The sequence below is a fragment of the Gigantopelta aegis genome, chromosome 10 (assembly GCF_016097555.1).
Source record: "Gigantopelta aegis isolate Gae_Host chromosome 10, Gae_host_genome, whole genome shotgun sequence".
Lineage (NCBI taxonomy): Eukaryota > Metazoa > Mollusca > Gastropoda > Neomphalida > Peltospiridae > Gigantopelta > Gigantopelta aegis.
The window spans coordinates 5,920,162-5,939,442 of record NC_054708.1 but is presented as its reverse complement, the minus strand read 5'-3'; the positions used below and the strand labels follow the sequence as shown (position 1 = coordinate 5,939,442).

The 19,281-nt window shown below is 35.5% G+C and overlaps 1 protein-coding gene across 1 annotated transcript in view; it reads right to left on the bottom strand.

Moving 5' to 3' along the window:
* Positions 1–19,281, bottom strand: part of LOC121382944 (valine--tRNA ligase-like) — a 77,161-nt gene that overhangs the window by 37,051 nt on the left and 20,829 nt on the right. The window contains exons 5-9 of the mRNA XM_041512631.1: positions 14,636–14,800; positions 13,509–13,590; positions 10,769–10,888; positions 7,256–7,364; positions 4,787–4,966 (exon numbers count right to left, since the gene is read on the bottom strand). Coding sequence (XP_041368565.1) covers positions 4,787–4,966; positions 7,256–7,364; positions 10,769–10,888; positions 13,509–13,590; positions 14,636–14,800 — 656 coding nt within the window. The remainder of the gene's footprint in view (positions 1–4,786; positions 4,967–7,255; positions 7,365–10,768; positions 10,889–13,508; positions 13,591–14,635; positions 14,801–19,281) is intronic.

Below are 19,281 nucleotides of genomic sequence, written 5' to 3'. Positions count from 1 at the left end.
GACAGAGGAGGTTTAACAAGAACAGTCATAGGGCGCTGGTTGAGATGAGAAGAAAATGAATGGGTTGACAGAGGAGGTTTAACAAGAACAGTCATAGGGCGCTGGTTGAGATGAGAAGAAAATGAATGGGTTGACAGAAGAGGTTTAACAAGAACAGCAAAGATACTTGGCGCTCTTTACAAACTGTCTGTCTGTAGTGTCAATATAGGATCAATCGTATAATTGTTCATAAATATTTAAAACATGTTAAGGCAAGATATTGCTTTAAAGGAAACAAGAAAACACAGAGAGAACAAATGGATGTCTTGCTAATGGAAGTGTGTTCAAAGGGTCACTGTTGGAGTTGCAAGTGTCATATTTCACCATTTTCACACACATTTGTGATTTACAATTCTCCTTTCAGCCAGTGCACCACGCGTGGTATAGTAAAAACTGTGGTATGTGCTATCCTGCCTGTGAGATGGTGCATATAAAAGATCCCTTGCTACTAATGAAAAAATGTAGTGGCTTTCCTCTCTAAAACTACATGTAGATGTCAAAAGCACCAAATGTTTGTACCATACATGTACGTAGCTTACTGCATGGAAAAAAAATGGTATAATTATTTTGACACTTTAACAATGGTGGTTTATTTTTGTAGTGAAAAATAATATATACGTATTGCTGGCTTACAGAACACTGCAATGCATGACTATTTTATCAACCGGCAAAAAACAAGTAGATTTTGTTTCCCTAGTTTTAAGACTCATTCCTCACGTTACCCGTTAAGTTTTACGTAACCACCAGCTCGCCAGAGGGCGTATTCACTGGAATGGAACAAAATGGCTGCGCTGTTATATCTAATTACCGTTATATTTAACCATTTTATTAATTAAATATAATAATATACTTGTTGATATTAAACAATAATGTGCATTATATATCGTTGAATATGCATACCAGGCCAAAAGCCTTGCTAAGTATTCCTTTAATGTGTCTGTGAATGGAATTTAGAGACCTAAAATTTTAAGTTTATTAATGTGTCATAACCTACAGATAACCAAGCCCATAATTTGAATGGTAGCCTGTACATGGGTTACCAGATGTTTTGCCTATTGTGATGCCTGCAGAAACTAAGTATACAAGATCAAATCTTATTTTCTGTTAAGTAAATACATGTATGTTCATGATCAGCAAAAGTGTTCTGAATTGTATTACATACTTATGATTTAATAGAAAGTTTCAAAGGTTCTATGTCAAAGTTGAAACTACAATATTTGGTTATTTTCACATTTATTTATAATAAATAACTACAAATTAACTGATCCCATATCATATTTTTCAATATTTAACTCTAAAATATATATATATTTTAAAGTCTTGCCTTGGAAGACAAGAGATGTTTCAGAAATAATTTGTGGCTAAATATAGCATGGCCACCATCTTTGTTTGTTTTGTCAGTTGACTGCAAAACATTCTGGATAAATTTGGTTTTCCCCCCTAAAATAATAGAGTTTCTACTAGTATATGGAATTATTTGGTTGTAATGTTTTATAGGCATATACAGTCAAACCTTGTTTGTCCCTGGGTCACCTTGTCATTACAGGTATATCGCAATTGTCAGTTTATTGATATTGCCATTATAAAAGTTTGTTTTGTTTAATGACACCACTAGAGCACACTGATTTATTAATCATCGGCTATTCAGTGTCAAACATTTTATAATTTTGACACACAGTCATAGAGAGGAAAGAAAGAAAGAAATGTTTTTTATTTAATGACACACTCAACACATTTTATTTATGGTTATATGGCATAGCCCAATAGAAATAGCCCAAAGGGCCCACTGATGGGGATCGATCCCAGGCCGAACACGCATCGAGTGAGCGCTGTACCACTTGGCTATGTCCCGCCCTCCTCTTAGAGAGGAAACCCGCTACATGTTTCCATTAGTAGCAAGGGATCTTTTATATACACCATCCCCAGACAGGATAGCACATACCACAGCCTTTGATATACCAGTCGAGGTGCACTATCTGAAATGAGAAATAGTCCAATGGGCCCACTGACAGGGACCAACAACAGACCACTATTAGTAATCAAGACTCAATCTAATCATTCCTTGGTTAAAGACATCTACAATTAGTACCTACTTTGTTTACAAACTGTCATAAAACTAGTAGACTTGACTGTTCGAAGTTAATTCTTTAATTGAATGACTAAAGGGTTATTTTCAAAAGCAAAACATGTCTACAGATTTAGCCAACATCGGTAACTTGAACATAATGTGATACTGGGCTCGCGATGAGATCAAGGATGCTTAGGCGAGTGAAAAATTGCACTCATCAAAATTCTAAGACGAGTGAAAACCAAGCGTTTATTAATTTATGAAGTAACTGGTACATGTAAATGCAGAGACATATGTTGCAAAAATTAACCAATAAACCAATAATGTTTTCTTCTCATTTTATGTTGTTTGGTTCATTAGTGTAGTCCGACTTCTTTTCCCTTTCAGGAATGGAGTTATAGTTATTAAAAAGTTTTAGGAGTAGTACTATAGAATGCAATTTGATTTTTTAATTGCTATAGGGCCTATGTACTATTCAGATAATTTGATGCACACAATTATATGTAAACCTTTTCAGTGCTAGATGGTATGATGAACGTGCAGCTAAACATATATAGGAATCAACTTGTCTTGAATTTCACTATTATGTACAACGAATATAATTAGGATAGTTGGGATGGGAAAAACCCACTGGTTCCGAGAAGGTGGTTCATGAACTACGACCCAGGCATCTCAGGTGTGCACTACTGACTCATATTATTAAAACATTTTTTTTTTAAATAACTCGTGAAACGTAGGCCTACAATTACTTCAACTGATAGTGTTGGTTGGGACATTGACATCCACGTGGCATTTTTAATTCAACAATTACGCAACCAGTCTCCCTCCCTCAATGTTTTGTAACACGCCATTTGACCTACCGCTACAAGTTACGAACAGCTCTGACAGCGTTATGTCATGGATCTAGAACGGCCCCAATGTTGTTGATAAAAAAATATACAAACTCTGACAAAATCTGTCATTCCAAAGGATTTTATTCCAAATGTGGGATGCCATAACAAAGATAATAAATAAAAACCCCATAATTTTAGACATCATCATCAATGCTAATAAGTTGTCAAGTAGACCAGCATGTGCGTGTAGAATTCCCAGAGTAAAACTAATCTGACCCCAATAGCTCTGATTGGTCAATATGCCACAGAGTACTGCGCATCAAACAAAACAAAAATTAAATAGTCGGAAATGATCATTGATTACTGTTACTATAGTGTGTACATATATAAATAACATATGCATATTCATTAGCCTCATTAATATTTGATTTGATTTTTTTAAACATAAAAAAGAAAGATAATAGACGTACACAAATACCTAGGCTTATTCCTACATACCTATTATCATTTCTTTTCCTTCGTTTTATTATTCCATCTAAATTTCTTCTTTTTTTTTGGAAAGAAAGTATAAAATTAGACGATTGCCATTTTTGGGACCTCACGTAAGCTTTGTAGGCTAACAGTTATGAACTAATCGAGACAATTTTACTGACTTCACTGATTTCCATAACGAGTTCATTAATGTAGGCTACAGAAGCCACTATTTAATTCAATCCCTTTTACTTTTTTGTCATAACTATATGAACAGTATAAATGAGTTATCCTTATCAGACGTTGTGATCAATTACCTTACAAAAGTGGATTGTTTCTAATTACTAATAAATTAAATAGGCAAACAAGTTTTGATCGGATTGCTACATCTTCGAAGATGTCTATTAAACCTGTATTTTCCGATTTGTATAGCAAAGATAAGTATCAGTCATATATTAAAATCTTGCATGGACGCTACCATTCTCGTAACATTTTTTTTTCTGGTATTATTAAACAGATCTTTCTATCAGCTACATACGGTAAATAGTGGCAATCAATATACAAAATTAGTTTACGTGCGCTATTTGTTAAATGTAACGTGCGTTATTTTTCACACTCGCCAGATTGAAATTACGTGCGCTGTACGAGCGCCATCGCACCCGCGCACCTTAAAAGGCAAGGTCTGCGACAGGCCAAACACAGCAAAAGTTTTTCAAACTGTGGAAGTCATTTGAGACACCCACATCCAACCGGTCGGAGCCAGAGGAAGCCTTATCTGACATTTTATCACCCGAGTTAACGACCCCCTAACCAACCTCGTATGACAGAGTAAGAAAACGAAACAAAAAACAAATTACAATTTAATAGACAATTTTATAAAAAATTTCAAGAGCTACATTAGTACAAATATCGACTGCAATGTATGGTCTGCCCATGCGCGGGTGTGGCAAGGGGAGATAATTCTGCAGTGGAGGTTATGACTCGGGGTTGTATAGCATTGTTGTTATGCTAATACAGTAAGCTGAATAAGACTATGTCATAGTAATGATGGTCGCTGAAATGAGGTCTGACTGTACATGTAGCAAAAAGGTATAAACTTTATGTTTCAAAGCAAAAGTTAATAAATATTTTAGGCAGAAACTGCCATTAATACAACTTTGATATAGGTTAGATTAGATCAGATGTTTAACGACACCACAGCCAAGAAAAATATATCAGCTATTGGGTGTCAAACTATGGTAAATGCAATTTTGACATAACACCTTCAACAAAAAGCACCATACAATACTTTTTGAACTAGGTACATCTTGTAGTTTCAGTAAATTTTGTAAAGTTCTACAATGGCTATAAACATATCTGTTGTACAAGCCAGCACCTGTTCCAAACTGCTGGTCAACAAAGTCGTCACAGATGATGGGCAGGCGGCGCCCATCGATGGGGTGAAGGACAAATTGGCCGTGTAGGTGAACGTACCGCTCATCGGCCGGATGTATGGCCACGGCCACGTCACCTAGCATTGTCTCCAGGCGAGTGGTTGCCACGACAACTTCCTCATCTGAAAAACAACAAGGAGAAGAATAAGAGTTCAATACACCCTCATCACCATTTGTAATGGTCAACTTTATAAATTATAATTAATAACGTTCAAACCAGAACACAAAATGTTTTGCAAAGTTGTAGTCAAATGTCAAGAGAGGACGTTATACATGTTTTCATTTTTAAAATGAAAGGTTATTTCAATTTTATAAAAGTTATTGAAAATCCTGCATTAAAATTGCTTTTTGGCTAAAAGGAAAAATGACAAAAAGTTAACTCTCTTGAATAGTGACCTATTTCCTATGATTTTCTGGAGTGTATGTACTAAAAACATTGAAATGAAATCACATATAAGGCATCCTTGTTTTCTGAAAAAATGTGAATGTTTAGCTTGGGTGTGTATTTTGTAAGACGCTTTGCAGCACTTACGTGAAAGCCAAAGTAGGAATAAACCATTTCACTTGTTATCGAGAATACAAAATATCCAGTAAAATAGATTTTTAAAAAGTTTGTTTTGTTTAATGACACCACTAGAGCACCTTGATATATTAATCATTGGCTATTGGATGTCAAACATTTGGTTATTTTTAAGTATAGTCCTAGAGAGGAAACCCAGTAAGTTACTTAATACATGTATATATGTAAATTGTGGTCGATTTTTAAAATTATTTTGTCTATATATATTAATTAATGAATTACTAATTCAATCAAATAATTTTCAGAATCCAAGATGGCCACCATATTGCTCAACATTAAAAATGGCCACCAAAATGGTGAAATTTTCTGATGCAGTGATAGGTTCACTAATTCTTATTTCAAATCACTTAATATCTTTACTTTGTATATCTATTGCCATAGTAGTGTAATTGTGGTATTCTGAGATTTGCTTGGTATGGTAATTTGGTACCGGTATATATGGTACATAGACGGCAATCAGTACAGTGACACACTAAACCTCGGGCGAGTGCTCTGCAACTGAACTGCAGACCTCCCCAGCATATAACATATTTACATGGATAAGATGCCATCTCAATTATCAACATTTTTACTTCAATACAAATTGTATGATGTTTGTCTCTGGGTGCAAGTGTGGGTATTTGTGGCGTGTGTGTGTGTGTATAGGTGTGTGTGTGTAGGTGTAGGTGTGTGTGTGTAGGTGTAGGTGTGTTGTGTATGTGGCTGCAAGTGGAGTGTGTGTGTGTGTGTGTGTGTGGAATGTGTGTGGATTGTGTGTGTGTGCGTGAGTGTGTGCACACATTTTAATGCCAAATCTTTATAGAAATGTTCCTTACAAAATAAATTTTTTACATAGATTTTTAAGGAGGAGGGTGTACGGAAATTTAGTATGTTTTGTATTCTCATTGAAGTGTCTATAACAGTGAACAGCCCTAAAGAGAAACAAACCAAAATGTATGCCATCCATCTATCCTTCATCCATCCATCCATCCATCCTTCATCCATCCATCCTTCATCCATCCATCCTTCATCCATGCACCCATCCTTCATCTATCCATCCATCCATCCTTCATCCATCCATCTATCTTTCATCCATCCATCTATCCTTCATCCATCCATCCACCCATCCTTCATACATCCACCCATCCTTCATCTATCCATCCATCTATCCTTCATCCATCTATCCTTCATCCATCCATCCATCCTTCATCCATCCATCCTCGATCCATCCATCCTTCATCCATCTATCCTTCATCCATCCATCCATCCTTCATCCATCCACCCATCCTTCATCCATCCTTCATCTATCCATCCATCTATCCATCCATCCATCCATCCTTCATCTATCCATTTATCCTTCATCCGTCCATCTACCGTTCATCCATCCATCTATCCTTCATCCATCCATCCTTCATCCATCCATCCATCCATCCTTCATCCACCCATCCTTCATCCATCCACCCATCCTTCATCTATCCATCCATCCATCTATCCTTCATCCATCCATCCTTCATCCATCCATCCATCCTTCATCCATCCACCCATCCTTCATCTATCCTTCATCCATCCATCCATCTATCCTTCATCCATCCATCTATCCTTCATCCATCTATCCTTCATCCATCCATCCATCTTTCATCCATCCTTCATCCATCCATCTATCTATCCTTCATCCATCTATCCATCCATCTGTCTGACCATACATCTGTCTGACCATGCATGCATGCATCCATCCATCAATCATCCATCCATCCATTCATCAATCATCTGTCTGTCTATCTGACCATCCATCCATCCTCCTTCCATCCATCAATCATTCCATCTCATTGGCATGCAATACTGGATCACTCACTTGTATTTTCTACAGGATATGCAAATGACGACAGAATTCCAAATGTTACTTTTTTGTTGTATCCTGGAACTGCAATCTCTGTCCTGCCCTCTACTGGTACATTCAGTACCTAGGCAAATGTAAATAAATAGATATCATCATCATCATCATCAATCATCATCATTCATTTAAGACCACAAGTATTTGTTGTCAATATTTTACCATTTCTTTAAAACTACATTCCCTGGAATATTTTTATTATTTAAGCATATAGAACAGAAAATCCAATTACGTTTGGTGCATATATGATGCCGCACTCTGCATTGGTTTCACTACGCTGGCTTATCTAGGTCAAACAAAGCCATGATTTTGAAAGTGGAACACTTTTGACGGGCTCGTACTGATCTCGGTTTTCATTGGCTTATCACAAGTATAGAATTTCCCAACAAGAGATCACGTGAGATTTCGCAATTTTTGAACAAATTTAACTTTCTTGATTGAGGGGTCGTCTCATATCTCCAAAACATATTTATATCCATAGAGGTATGGTACAACGCGTTTCCAGGGGACAGTGAGTGGGGGATTTGCCTTGAAATTTTTACAGTGGCCAGCTGTTGGCAGACGCATTACATGTAAGGGGGTGTTACTAATTACGTAACACTCTAGGGGTAGAGGAAGAGGGTACTGTGTTTGATTTATGTAACATTTTTCAAGACTATATGTTATTTTTATTCATTACTTAGACCTAAAAAGGTGTTTTTTGGAAATGCGCAGTCAGTCTAGGATCGATCCCCATCGGCGGGTATACAAAAAGACCATGGTATGTGATATCCTATCTGTGGGATGGTACATATAAACAATCCCTTGCTAAAAAAAAATGTAGCGGGTTTCCAAGGTGCGTGTGCAGAGATTTCAGTGAGGTTGGGGTTATAGACTGTGTTAAGTGAAGTTTATATGGGGCCATGCTCCCCCAAAAAATACATTTCAATTTTTTTTTTAAGCTTGGGCAAGTATGGGTTTCGACCTCCAATACCCTCCCCCTGCACATGCACCCGATTCCTCTCTAAGATTACATGTCAAAATTACCAAATGTTAGACATCCAACAGCAGATGGAAGGAAGGATAGGATATGTTTTATTTCACGACGCACTCAACACATTTTATTTACCCCCCCCCCAAACTTTACCCTTTCCAAACGAAATAATATTTATTTGAATTTGTCGATTTTAACACGTAAAATAAAGAAGTGAAAACGTTCATTGTCTACTTTAGTATATTTTATTTTAAAAATATATACATGATTAATGGGTTACTAGTATACAAACTAAACTTTGAAAGTTCTACTAACACTTTATAAAATATCAATTCTGAAATAGGAAGGTACGACTGTCGATAATACGTTGTCAAGATCAAACCGGTTTTAACTACAGCGCAAGATTTCTCTTTTAATTTTTTGAGACGAACCCTGCAATTTGAAATCGGCAAACGCACGTGTTAACTGAAACTGACAACAGGCTGTCGTTTGTGCTTTACCGAGCTATGGTGGCACAGGTAACGAAACAAGCGTATATGTTTGACAATATCCGTTCATAGCGAACACACACAACTTTTTTAGTAGTGCATTTGAGCTTGTATTTCACATTTGTACATGATGTTATAATATGGTAACCAGATAATGTAACTTTAAAAAAAATTCTTTCCCACTTGATTGAATTATTAGCTAACTTTTACTCAGGGCTAGATAAACCTGTCTCGATGATTTCTAAATATTCCTAATGTCATAACTCATATTTTACGACGACTAACATCATAACTCATATTTTTCAGAATTCTGTTGAATTACATGTACTTATTCACCAAGTTACCATTTCGTGTTGAATAATTGTTTTAAAATTATTTAAACAAACCAGGCGTAAGAAACACTGCCAATTCCTTCATCAGGCCTTTCCCCAGGATTTTTTTAAGGCGCTTACATATATAGCATCATTATAACACAAAAATCAAGCCAAAAGAAGTGGGGTAGTGGGTTGAAAACAGTTAAGTGTTTGCCTTCAATCTATCAAATCATGTTGGGGTTGTTTTTGTGGGGTTTTTTTTTTGGGGGGGGGGGGGTTAAAACTTTAAAAAAAAAAAACCCATCAATTCCCCACCCCCAACAATTTCATAATTTGCGCCATGTTGTTGCTGTTGATTTTAGGTTCGTGTTAAATGCTTGTCACCTCACAGTTTAACAAATACATATCTAGCATTATCTAACAAATTATTGTAAACTAATTCAGTGTACGTTTAACTGCAATTTGTATAAATACTGCATGTTCATTTTCTGCGATCGCGATCTCAGTGCGTGCTCTCGACCATAGGTACAAAATTAACAAAGACAAAGGAAATAACGAAACTGCAGTTAGGTATTCATTGATGCAAACAACTATTGTTTTTCTACACATTTACATCAAGATTTACTTCCGTGTAATCGTATTGTTCATGTCCGCAACGATGTCTCTTGACACGTGGGTGTCAGCTGACTCTGAAGCGTGACGTATATTACGCCGAGAGCTTTCCTCAGTTCAGCCAACGAACGTTCTTCCTAACGTTCGCGAACTATTTGATTGGTGTCCGTCGTGTCCATTTGGTTTAACGTGAAGCGCACAAACCAGTGTAGCGAACGTTTTGTTTTCGCTCGGTCTGGCTGAAGTCAGCCCTTGGGATAGCCGACATGTCTTTCGGCCCTGAACTGGCATGTGTATTCAAATTGACATGCAGTGTCGGTTTGTTTTTATTACTTTGGTTCAAAGACTTTACAAAATTAAAATAATGGTGACATGTTTTACTCAAGAATTTCACCTTCAAAGATGTTTATTCAATTAATAGGTATTTTCTTTGATTCGTCTTGATGCGTAATTCCCAAGCATACAGACATTATTACAACAAGCAGTTATCTGGCGGATTAGTAGTAGCCGATCACCTGTACCACGTGACCAGCACAAGCCCGCCGACAATTAAAACGGTGCGATCAATGGACCTCAAATTGAACATCTAAAGAATTGCAGAGATACCAAATGGAAGTGTGATAATGTGTGACGAATGATGTTACGGATCACAGCTCCATTGTTTTGTATACATGTTACAAATTAAGCCGACATGGTCCTGCAGTTAAGGCGCTTACCAGACATGAAGGTGCTTACTTGGCTGGCTAAGGGAGCACGGGCCGTGTCGGCTTATCACTCTAGGGAAACCCCTGCTTCATGACTCAACCATCCAATTACTGTTTGTTAAATTTCTAAAAGGTAGACTATAACTTTTTAAAATATGTTTTTAATTCCTAAAATCTGTAAACTGGTTCTGGCAAAGACCAACAAAGTAACATTTCAAATGAATACTGCGTCCTCTCATCGTTTTAAAGATCAGCAGGTGGACAAGAAGTTTAGGGTCCGCAAAAATGGAGAAAACATTTAGGACCAGTTGTGTAACAGGAACCGCAGATATTTTTATATCTAGCCTAACATAGTGTAAAGAAGACAGCATTGTAGAACGTACTTCAATATCTGAAATGGCTGAATTGAGTGAACAGGACCAGTTGACAAGCCGATTACTGCGGTAGATTAGCCCTTCGTCGTGTAACCTCACAAATGCCTCATTCACAGCCTGTGATAGTCTCTGCAACAAAACGTCGCATGTCAAATGTAATGTAACAAAAACAAATTGTAACACCCTATATTTCAGAGTTTGAGATTTGTGGAATAATCATATGGTAGAAGTAAAACCTCATGCTTCATTTACTGCTTGTAATAATCTTCCCACTATAGGTAAAACAATAATTTGGTTTTATGTTTTAATTTGAAAAAAGAAATAAGTTAATGTATTGCAAATGTTGTGAGATAATTGATTTCTAATGGTCAAAGATGAAAATAATAATACAGTACTAAAATATAGCATGGTGTCTTATTTCCGTAAATAATTTGATTAAATTTGTAAAAAATTAAATAAAATATTAGACAATATGCTTTAACTTGGAGAAAAATATACAAAATATATTGTAAATATGACTTTTGGAACCACATAAGTCATTTGAGATAATGTGTGTATTTTTATGTCAAAGTTTGAAATAAACATACAAACGATTGCATGTTTACATAGAAAAACATTCGGGACCCACTTCTTCCTTTGATACAGCGTGACGTCTGATAAAATGGAGTTTAAGATACAGAGAGTTTGAGATACAGAGAGTGTACTATAGGTTCCATTAGACCAAATCAATTCCTATTGCCAATAATGTTAACGTTTACTAATAAAACTGATATAAGCAGCGTTTCAACACACCCAGGAAGTACAGCAATAGAAAGTGTGGCACCTCACATCTAATCTAGCTGCAAGAAAATGGGGGGTCACGTATCATTTAAGAGATTTAATTTATGTTTTTAATAGCAATACTCTCTTCTTTGGTACTATGCAACCTATATCAAAAATATTTTTTTTTCAAAAAGTGTCCAATTGGGTGTTTTCATGACTATCAGGATCTTCTGTGTTCTGATATGATGTGACAACATAATTGAAAGTGTTGTTCCTACAGTGCAACCTGATTTAATGTACACATCAGTGTTATGCAAAGTTGTATACAAATGCAACGTATCATATTTAAAACAAATAATAAATAAAAATACTACTCTTGAAGATACATACTATGGGTTGTTTGTGTATGTCTAGTTGTATATGTAGTGTGTGCATGCATAGTCAAGAGTCTCTCATTTCCAATAAATAATTACCTTAAAACTCATTTATTGCAGTGACCCTGTGTTTTGAAAGACTTTAATGGGCATAGGATAAGAACTTCACTAGAAAAAAAGCATATTACATGTGGTATCTGAAATGAACACCACTGCATCCACAAATAATAGTAAATTAATGTGGTACACGTCATGGTGGGGTAAACACCCAAGGTATGAACTATGCTTGGATGTCAAGTCACTGAATGCAATATTTTCAAACCCATCAGCCTAGTTGGTTTTTATATATGCATTATTAAATCCACTGACAGCTACCAATATATCTGTTGATATTTTATTAATAATCTCCAGTGATTGGTGCTTACAGACATGTATCATATCTAGAGTTATCATTAGGGTTTTACATCTTTATTTTTTATTTGTCATAAAAAAAGCACATTCAATCCATCAAAACACTGCGAAAGTCATTTTTCTTTAATTATTTTCTGTTTAACTGAATATAATATTTATATTGTATGCATTACTACAATCTGTAATGTAACACATCATTTACATAGTAATATTGGAAAATATAGCTTTACAAGTGTGGTAATAGTGGAAGATAATACTAACACACTCCTAGGTAGATTAACAAATGTGTCAAAATTGCTCTTGTACTTGGTATATACTTCAAATACCCTTTACTATAGAAAACTCACTGAATATATGGACAAGATTTAATGAACTGACCTAAAGCTATCATTACCAAGCTTATATTTGTGTAAAAATAAAGAAGAGAATGCAAAATGGCTACACAGAACCCACTTCTGTAGATTTTAATGTTTTTGCCAAACTCACAAAAACAATTGTAAAAACTCCCATATTTGCCTAAAACATAATTCACCAACCTAAAAAGTATGTTAAAATTACAGCAGAAATCAGGTTATTTAAATATAGTCATTCCAGAGCCAATTGCATTCAAATACACATTGTTAATGGAGATCTAAAAGCTTAACCTAATATCAGCTAACATTATTTTTTAACTAAAAATAAATTATTACTAATAGCTCATTTCATCTTGCCTAGACTTATTATCCTAAATAAGATTAGTGTTATATGACATGTCCATCACCTTGGATAAATAAGCTTTAAAATATTTTAAGTAAAAAATATGGGCCAAAATCTCCAATTGGTCAGCACAGACTTTTTTCAAACTCTATTCTCAGCAGTGCACAGTAAATTAATGCCAAGGTCAAGGTCATTATGAACTCCCATGCCTGAGTGTAACCACATGACCACATATGATGGAGTCTATTAATCTGCTAGTGACTGATGCTAGGATCAGACTGTCAACTGCGACAAAGTTGACCAACTCAACGATTGCGTTGTAATTTCCCAAACTTTCGACGAGTGTGTTCACATTAACAACTAATGGGTTATACGATGAAAATCAAGTTGTAAGAGCGCTCAGACTAGCAACTGGACAGTCATAGAAGTCATGAATTGGCCAATGTTCTGCTGGCAGTTGGTAGTATGAGCCTAGCATTAGATGCCAGCTGTAGAATGTGTTATACCTCGTTCATGGTAAATGCCTCTCTGGACCAATCCAAGGAACATCCTAGTTTCTTCATCTGGTCATAGATTAACCCACCTTTTCTAAAATTAACAAAAAAAATTAAGTTTAAACTAACTCTTTATCACAATACATCTAGTATTAAACATCATTATTTACGTGTTTCTTGAAAATGAAATCCAAGGATTGTTTGTTTAATGATGCCTGATGCACGGTTAGCCTACAATCGATCCCAGTCGGTGGGCCCATTGGGCTATTTCTCGTTCCAGCTAGTGCATATAAAAGATTGCTCGCTACTAATGGAAAAATGTAGTGGGTTTCCTGTCTACGACTGTGTCAAAATGACTGTATCTTTGACATCCAATAGCCGATGATTAATAAACAATGTGCTCTAGTGGTGTCATTAAACAAAATAAACTTCTTTTTTTTTGTTTTTTACTGACAACCAAGCACAATTCAGAGCTCACTCTGACCATATTGTCAAATTAGCCAATTGCTAAGTTTATACAAAGTAGCTACTGCATTTAGTCTTTGGCTAATCAAATTTTCCCTATTCTAACTACTTTAGAAAATGAAAAACAAATTCATTCCACTCTATCTCTTTCTGTCAGTGGAACCTTGGGCTGTTCACCCACATATGTATATGGTGTTTACAGCTCTGCTAAGAGAAGCTACCATGCCAAAAGATTCAGGGCTTCTAGATTATGGTAGCCCCACTCCCATGGCTAGTGATATTCAATGTTGGGCTAGTAAATAACTACTATTGCCATACCCGATGGCTAGTGATTTTTTTGGTGTCAAATGCTGCATTTAAGTCTGTTTTGTAAACTTGAATATTCTGCCCCTTCCTCACCTCAAATCTAAGGGATTTTAAGCTCTATTTCTTTCTTTAGGTGACATATCAAATTATTCCTATTAGTAATTAGCTGTATTTATTTAAAGTAGGGCTAGTGAATTTTTAACCATGGCTAGTACATTTTTTTAATAACTGATCCCATGGCTAGTGGATTTTTATGACAATTCTAGAAGCCCTGCATGACTTAAATATTAATTAATTAATTAAATTAATTAATAAATATAATAATTTTTAATTAATTAGATAAGACTTTTATTAACTGAACAACATACTCAGTTTTCCATTTCCAGACTTCTTTGACAAACTGTTTGCGGCCGATATCATGGCGTGTCTTCTTGTGGTCCTTCCATAGTCTCCGCTCCACCACGACCTGTGTGGCAATCCCAGCATGGTCACAGCCTGGAACCCACAGCGCCTGGCGGCCATGCATACGATGCCTAGAAGTAATCAACCAGATCGCCCATATATTCATGACAAACAATACAGCAATAGTCGCACTCACTCACGAGTAATACAAGGCTTTACGCTTAGTGGAGTGATTAACCCAGTGGTAAAATGTTTATCTGATGTGAGGTCGGTCTGGGATCGATCCGTCGGTGAGCCCATTCAATTTGGGCTAAGACTACCAAATGTTTGACATCCAATAACCCATAATTAATACATCAATGTGTTTTAGTGGTGTCTTTAAACAAAACAAAACAAACAAATCACAGTTAATTAGGCATGAGGTTTTACGTGTTGTGGAGAGATTATCACAAACAGTGAATAAGGAATGAGATTTAAAATGTAGTGTAGAGATTATCACAAACAATGAATGAGGAATGAGATTTAAAATGTAGTGGAGAGATTATCACAAACAGTGAATAAGGAATGAGATTTAAAATGTAGTGGAGAGATTATTACAAACAATGAATAAGGAATGAGATTTAAAATGTAGTAAAGAGGTTATCACAAACAGTGAATAAGGAATGAGATTTAAAATGTAGTGGAGAGATTATTACAAACAATGAATAAGGAATGAGATTTAAAATGTAGTAAAGAGGTTATCACAAACAGTGAATAAGGAATGAGATTTAAAATGTAGTGAAGAGATTATCACAAACAGTGAATTAGGAATGAGATTTAAAATGTAGTGAAGAGATTATCACAAACAGTGAATAAGGAATGAGATTTAAAATGTAGTAAAGAGGTTATCACAAACAGTGAATAAGGAATGAGATTTAAAATGTAGTGAAGAGATTATCACAAACAGTGAATAAGGAATGAGATTTAAAATGTAGTGGAGAGATTATTACAAACAATGAATAAGGAATGAGATTTAAAATGTAGTAAAGAGGTTATCACAAACAGTGAATAAGGAATGAGATTTAAAATGTAGTGGAGAGATTATTACAAACAATGAATAAGGAATGAGATTTAAAATGTAGTAAAGAGGTTATCACAAACAGTGAATAAGGAATGAGATTTAAAATGTAGTGAAGAGATTATCACAAACAGTGAATTAGGAATGAGATTTAAAATGTAGTGAAGAAATTATCACAAACAGTGAATAAGGAATGAGATTTAAAATGTAGTGGAGAGATTATCACAAACAATGAATGAGGAATGAGATTTAAAATGTTGTGGAGAGATTATCACAAACAATGAATAAGGAATGAGATTTAAAATGTAGTAAAGAGGTTATCACAAACAGTGAATAAGGAATGAGATTTAAAATGTAGTGAAGAGATTATCACAAACAGTGAATAAGGAATGAGATTTAAAATGTAGTGTAGAGATTATCACAAACAATGAATGAGGAATGAGATTTAAAATGTAGTGGAGAGATTATCACAAACAATGAATAAGGAATGAGATTTAAAATGTAGTGAAGAGATTATCACAAACAGTAAATAAAGAATGAGATTTAAAATGTTGTGGAGAGATTATCACAAACAATGAATGAGGAATGGGATTTAAAATGTAGTGTAGAGATTATCACAAACAGTGAATTAGGAATGAGATTTAAAATGTAGTGAAGAAATTATCACAAACAGTGAATGAGGAATGAGATTTAAAATGTAGTGTAGAGATTATCACAAACAGTGAATTAGGAATGAGATTTAAAATGTAGTGAAGAAATTATCACAAACAGTGAATAAGGAATGAGATTTAAAATGTAGTGGAGAGATTATCACAAACAATGAATGAGGAATGAGATTTAAAATGTTGTGGAGAGATTATCACAAACAATGAATAAGGAATGAGATTTAAAATGTAGTAAAGAGGTTATCACAAACAGTGAATAAGGAATGAGATTTAAAATGTAGTGAAGAGATTATCACAAACAGTGAATAAGGAATGAGATTTAAAATGTAGTGTAGAGATTATCACAAACAATGAATGAGGAATGAGATTTAAAATGTAGTGGAGAGATTATCACAAACAATGAATAAGGAATGAGATTTAAAATGTAGTGAAGAGATTATCACAAACAGTAAATAAAGAATGAGATTTAAAATGTTGTGGAGAGATTATCACAAACAATGAATGAGGAATGGGATTTAAAATGTAGTGTAGAGATTATCACAAACAGTGAATTAGGAATGAGATTTAAAATGTAGTGAAGAAATTATCACAAACAGTGAATGAGGAATGAGATTTAAAATGTAGTGTAGAGATTATCACAAACAGTGAATTAGGAATGAGATTTAAAATGTAGTGAAGAGATTATCACAAACAGTGATTAGGAATGAGATTTAAAATGTAGTGAAGAGATTATCACAAACAGTGAATGAGGAATGAGATTTAAAATGTAGTGAAGAGATTATCACAAACAGTGAATGAGGCATACGGTTTTGTGTTTTTTAATTAAATGATAAATACACACATGTATATTATGCAGCTTGTTTGAGAACTGAATTGCTGCAACTAATAACTGAAGGCACAAAATCTTTTTTCACAATTTAGTGCCGCACTTTACCATTCTATACTGAACAAAATAAGAAACTTCCACTAACTTTGCTTGAACATAACTTGATGAAAACAAACCGGGGGAATAATTGTTATATATGCGTTTAAAGAGTGTTCCATGATGCATCGTTTGGTGCAAAAATCATGGCCATAGGTTAACAGAAACTGGGAGAAATTTTGACCAAGTGTGGTAGGGGTTAAAAAAAACCCCACCCATGTAATAACGGGTATGACCACCTCTTGAATTGACCACTGCAGTGCATCGCAGGCGCATAGAATTGACTAAAGTGTTGATTTCTGCCTGTGGAATATTGTTCCATTCCTGAATGAGCGCTTGACGAAGTTCGTTGACGTCAGCGGGTGGGTTGGGACGATGCCTCAATCGTCTGTCCAGACTATCCCATGGGGTTGAGATCAGGACTTTTAGCGGGCCAGTTATCAATGAAATCAATGTTATTTGTCCTAAGAAAATTTACAGTGTCTCTAGCTGTATGAGAGGTGGCATTATCATGCTGAAAAATCGAGATGTTGGCGTTGTTATGGAACAGAGGAATGACTGTAACATGTCTGTTAGGGTAACTAATATATAGGTGAAGATGACTGTATTGTGTCTGTTAGGGTCACTAATATACAGGCGAAGATGACTGTATTGTGTCTGTTAGGGTCACTAATATATAGGCGAAGATGACTGTATTGTTTCTGTTAGGGTCACTAATATATAGGCAATATAATGACGTGATGAGCGAGAATGTCATCGCGGTAATGTTGAGCATTTAAATTGCCATCAATGACGACTAGTGGTGAACGATAACCATGGGCAATGGCTGCCAAGCCATGACACAACCCCCACCCCCGAAACAATCTCGTTCAAGAACACAACAGTCAGTATAGCATTCATTTCTCCTATGGTAGACGCGCACCCTGCCATCACCACGTTGTAAAGAAAATCTGGATTCATCAGAAAAAAGAACGGTATTCCAGCGTCGCCGTATCCAACGAGTGTGTACATGTGCCCAAATAAGACGATTTAGACGATGACGTTGCGTTAAAACGCATCCGACGTAAGGACGTCGTGCATGTAAACCGTTCTCCCGCAGATGATTACGAACAATTTGCCCACTGATTCGGTTATTATTAAGCCCAGGTGTGTTAGCAACAGTAGCAGTGGCAGTTTGGAATCGATTGTGCAAATGCATGTTCATGATATAGCAGTCTTGACCACGCGTTGTAACACGCGGACGTCCACGACGTGGCAAGTCGTTGGTGCTTCCTGTCGTTCGAAATTTTACGCGAAGATTTTGTATCGCTCGACTAGAACTCCCAACATGCCTTGCAACGTCTTCTGTCGAAATGCCAGCATTAAGCATGCCAATCGCCCATTCGCATAAATTATTGGGTATTCTTGGCATACTAAAAATGCTACAATGTAAAAAATGTTAATTTTTTACACATTTTGAAGCGTTTTCATTCACTTGACAACAATGTCAGTAAAACAAGTAAAAATTGACTGAATACTACATGGGACATGTCGAACCATGCATGCACGTGCAAATTTAATTTCACGTTGTCGACGATAAACAGTGCAAAAATAATCGATAAAATTCATGAATCGTGATAATACAGCTCAAGGCCAATACTACCTATATAATTTCATTATACAATGAATTGTTTAACACAACAAATACTATATGTACAAATACTACATGTACAAATACTACATGTACAAATACTACATGTACAAATACTACATGTACAAATCGGAAGTTTCTTTTGTTGTTCAGTATATAACTTTCCCAGCTTTGTATACCTACCTTTTTGAAAATCATCTCAAGTATATTGCAAGTGTTGCATGAAACCAGAGCTCGCAACGTACATTGCCAAATTATCCAATTGTAAATTTGTATACAAAGTCTTTGGCTAATAAAATATTCCTTAAATTTTAATCCTTTTCAAGGAAATACCATAC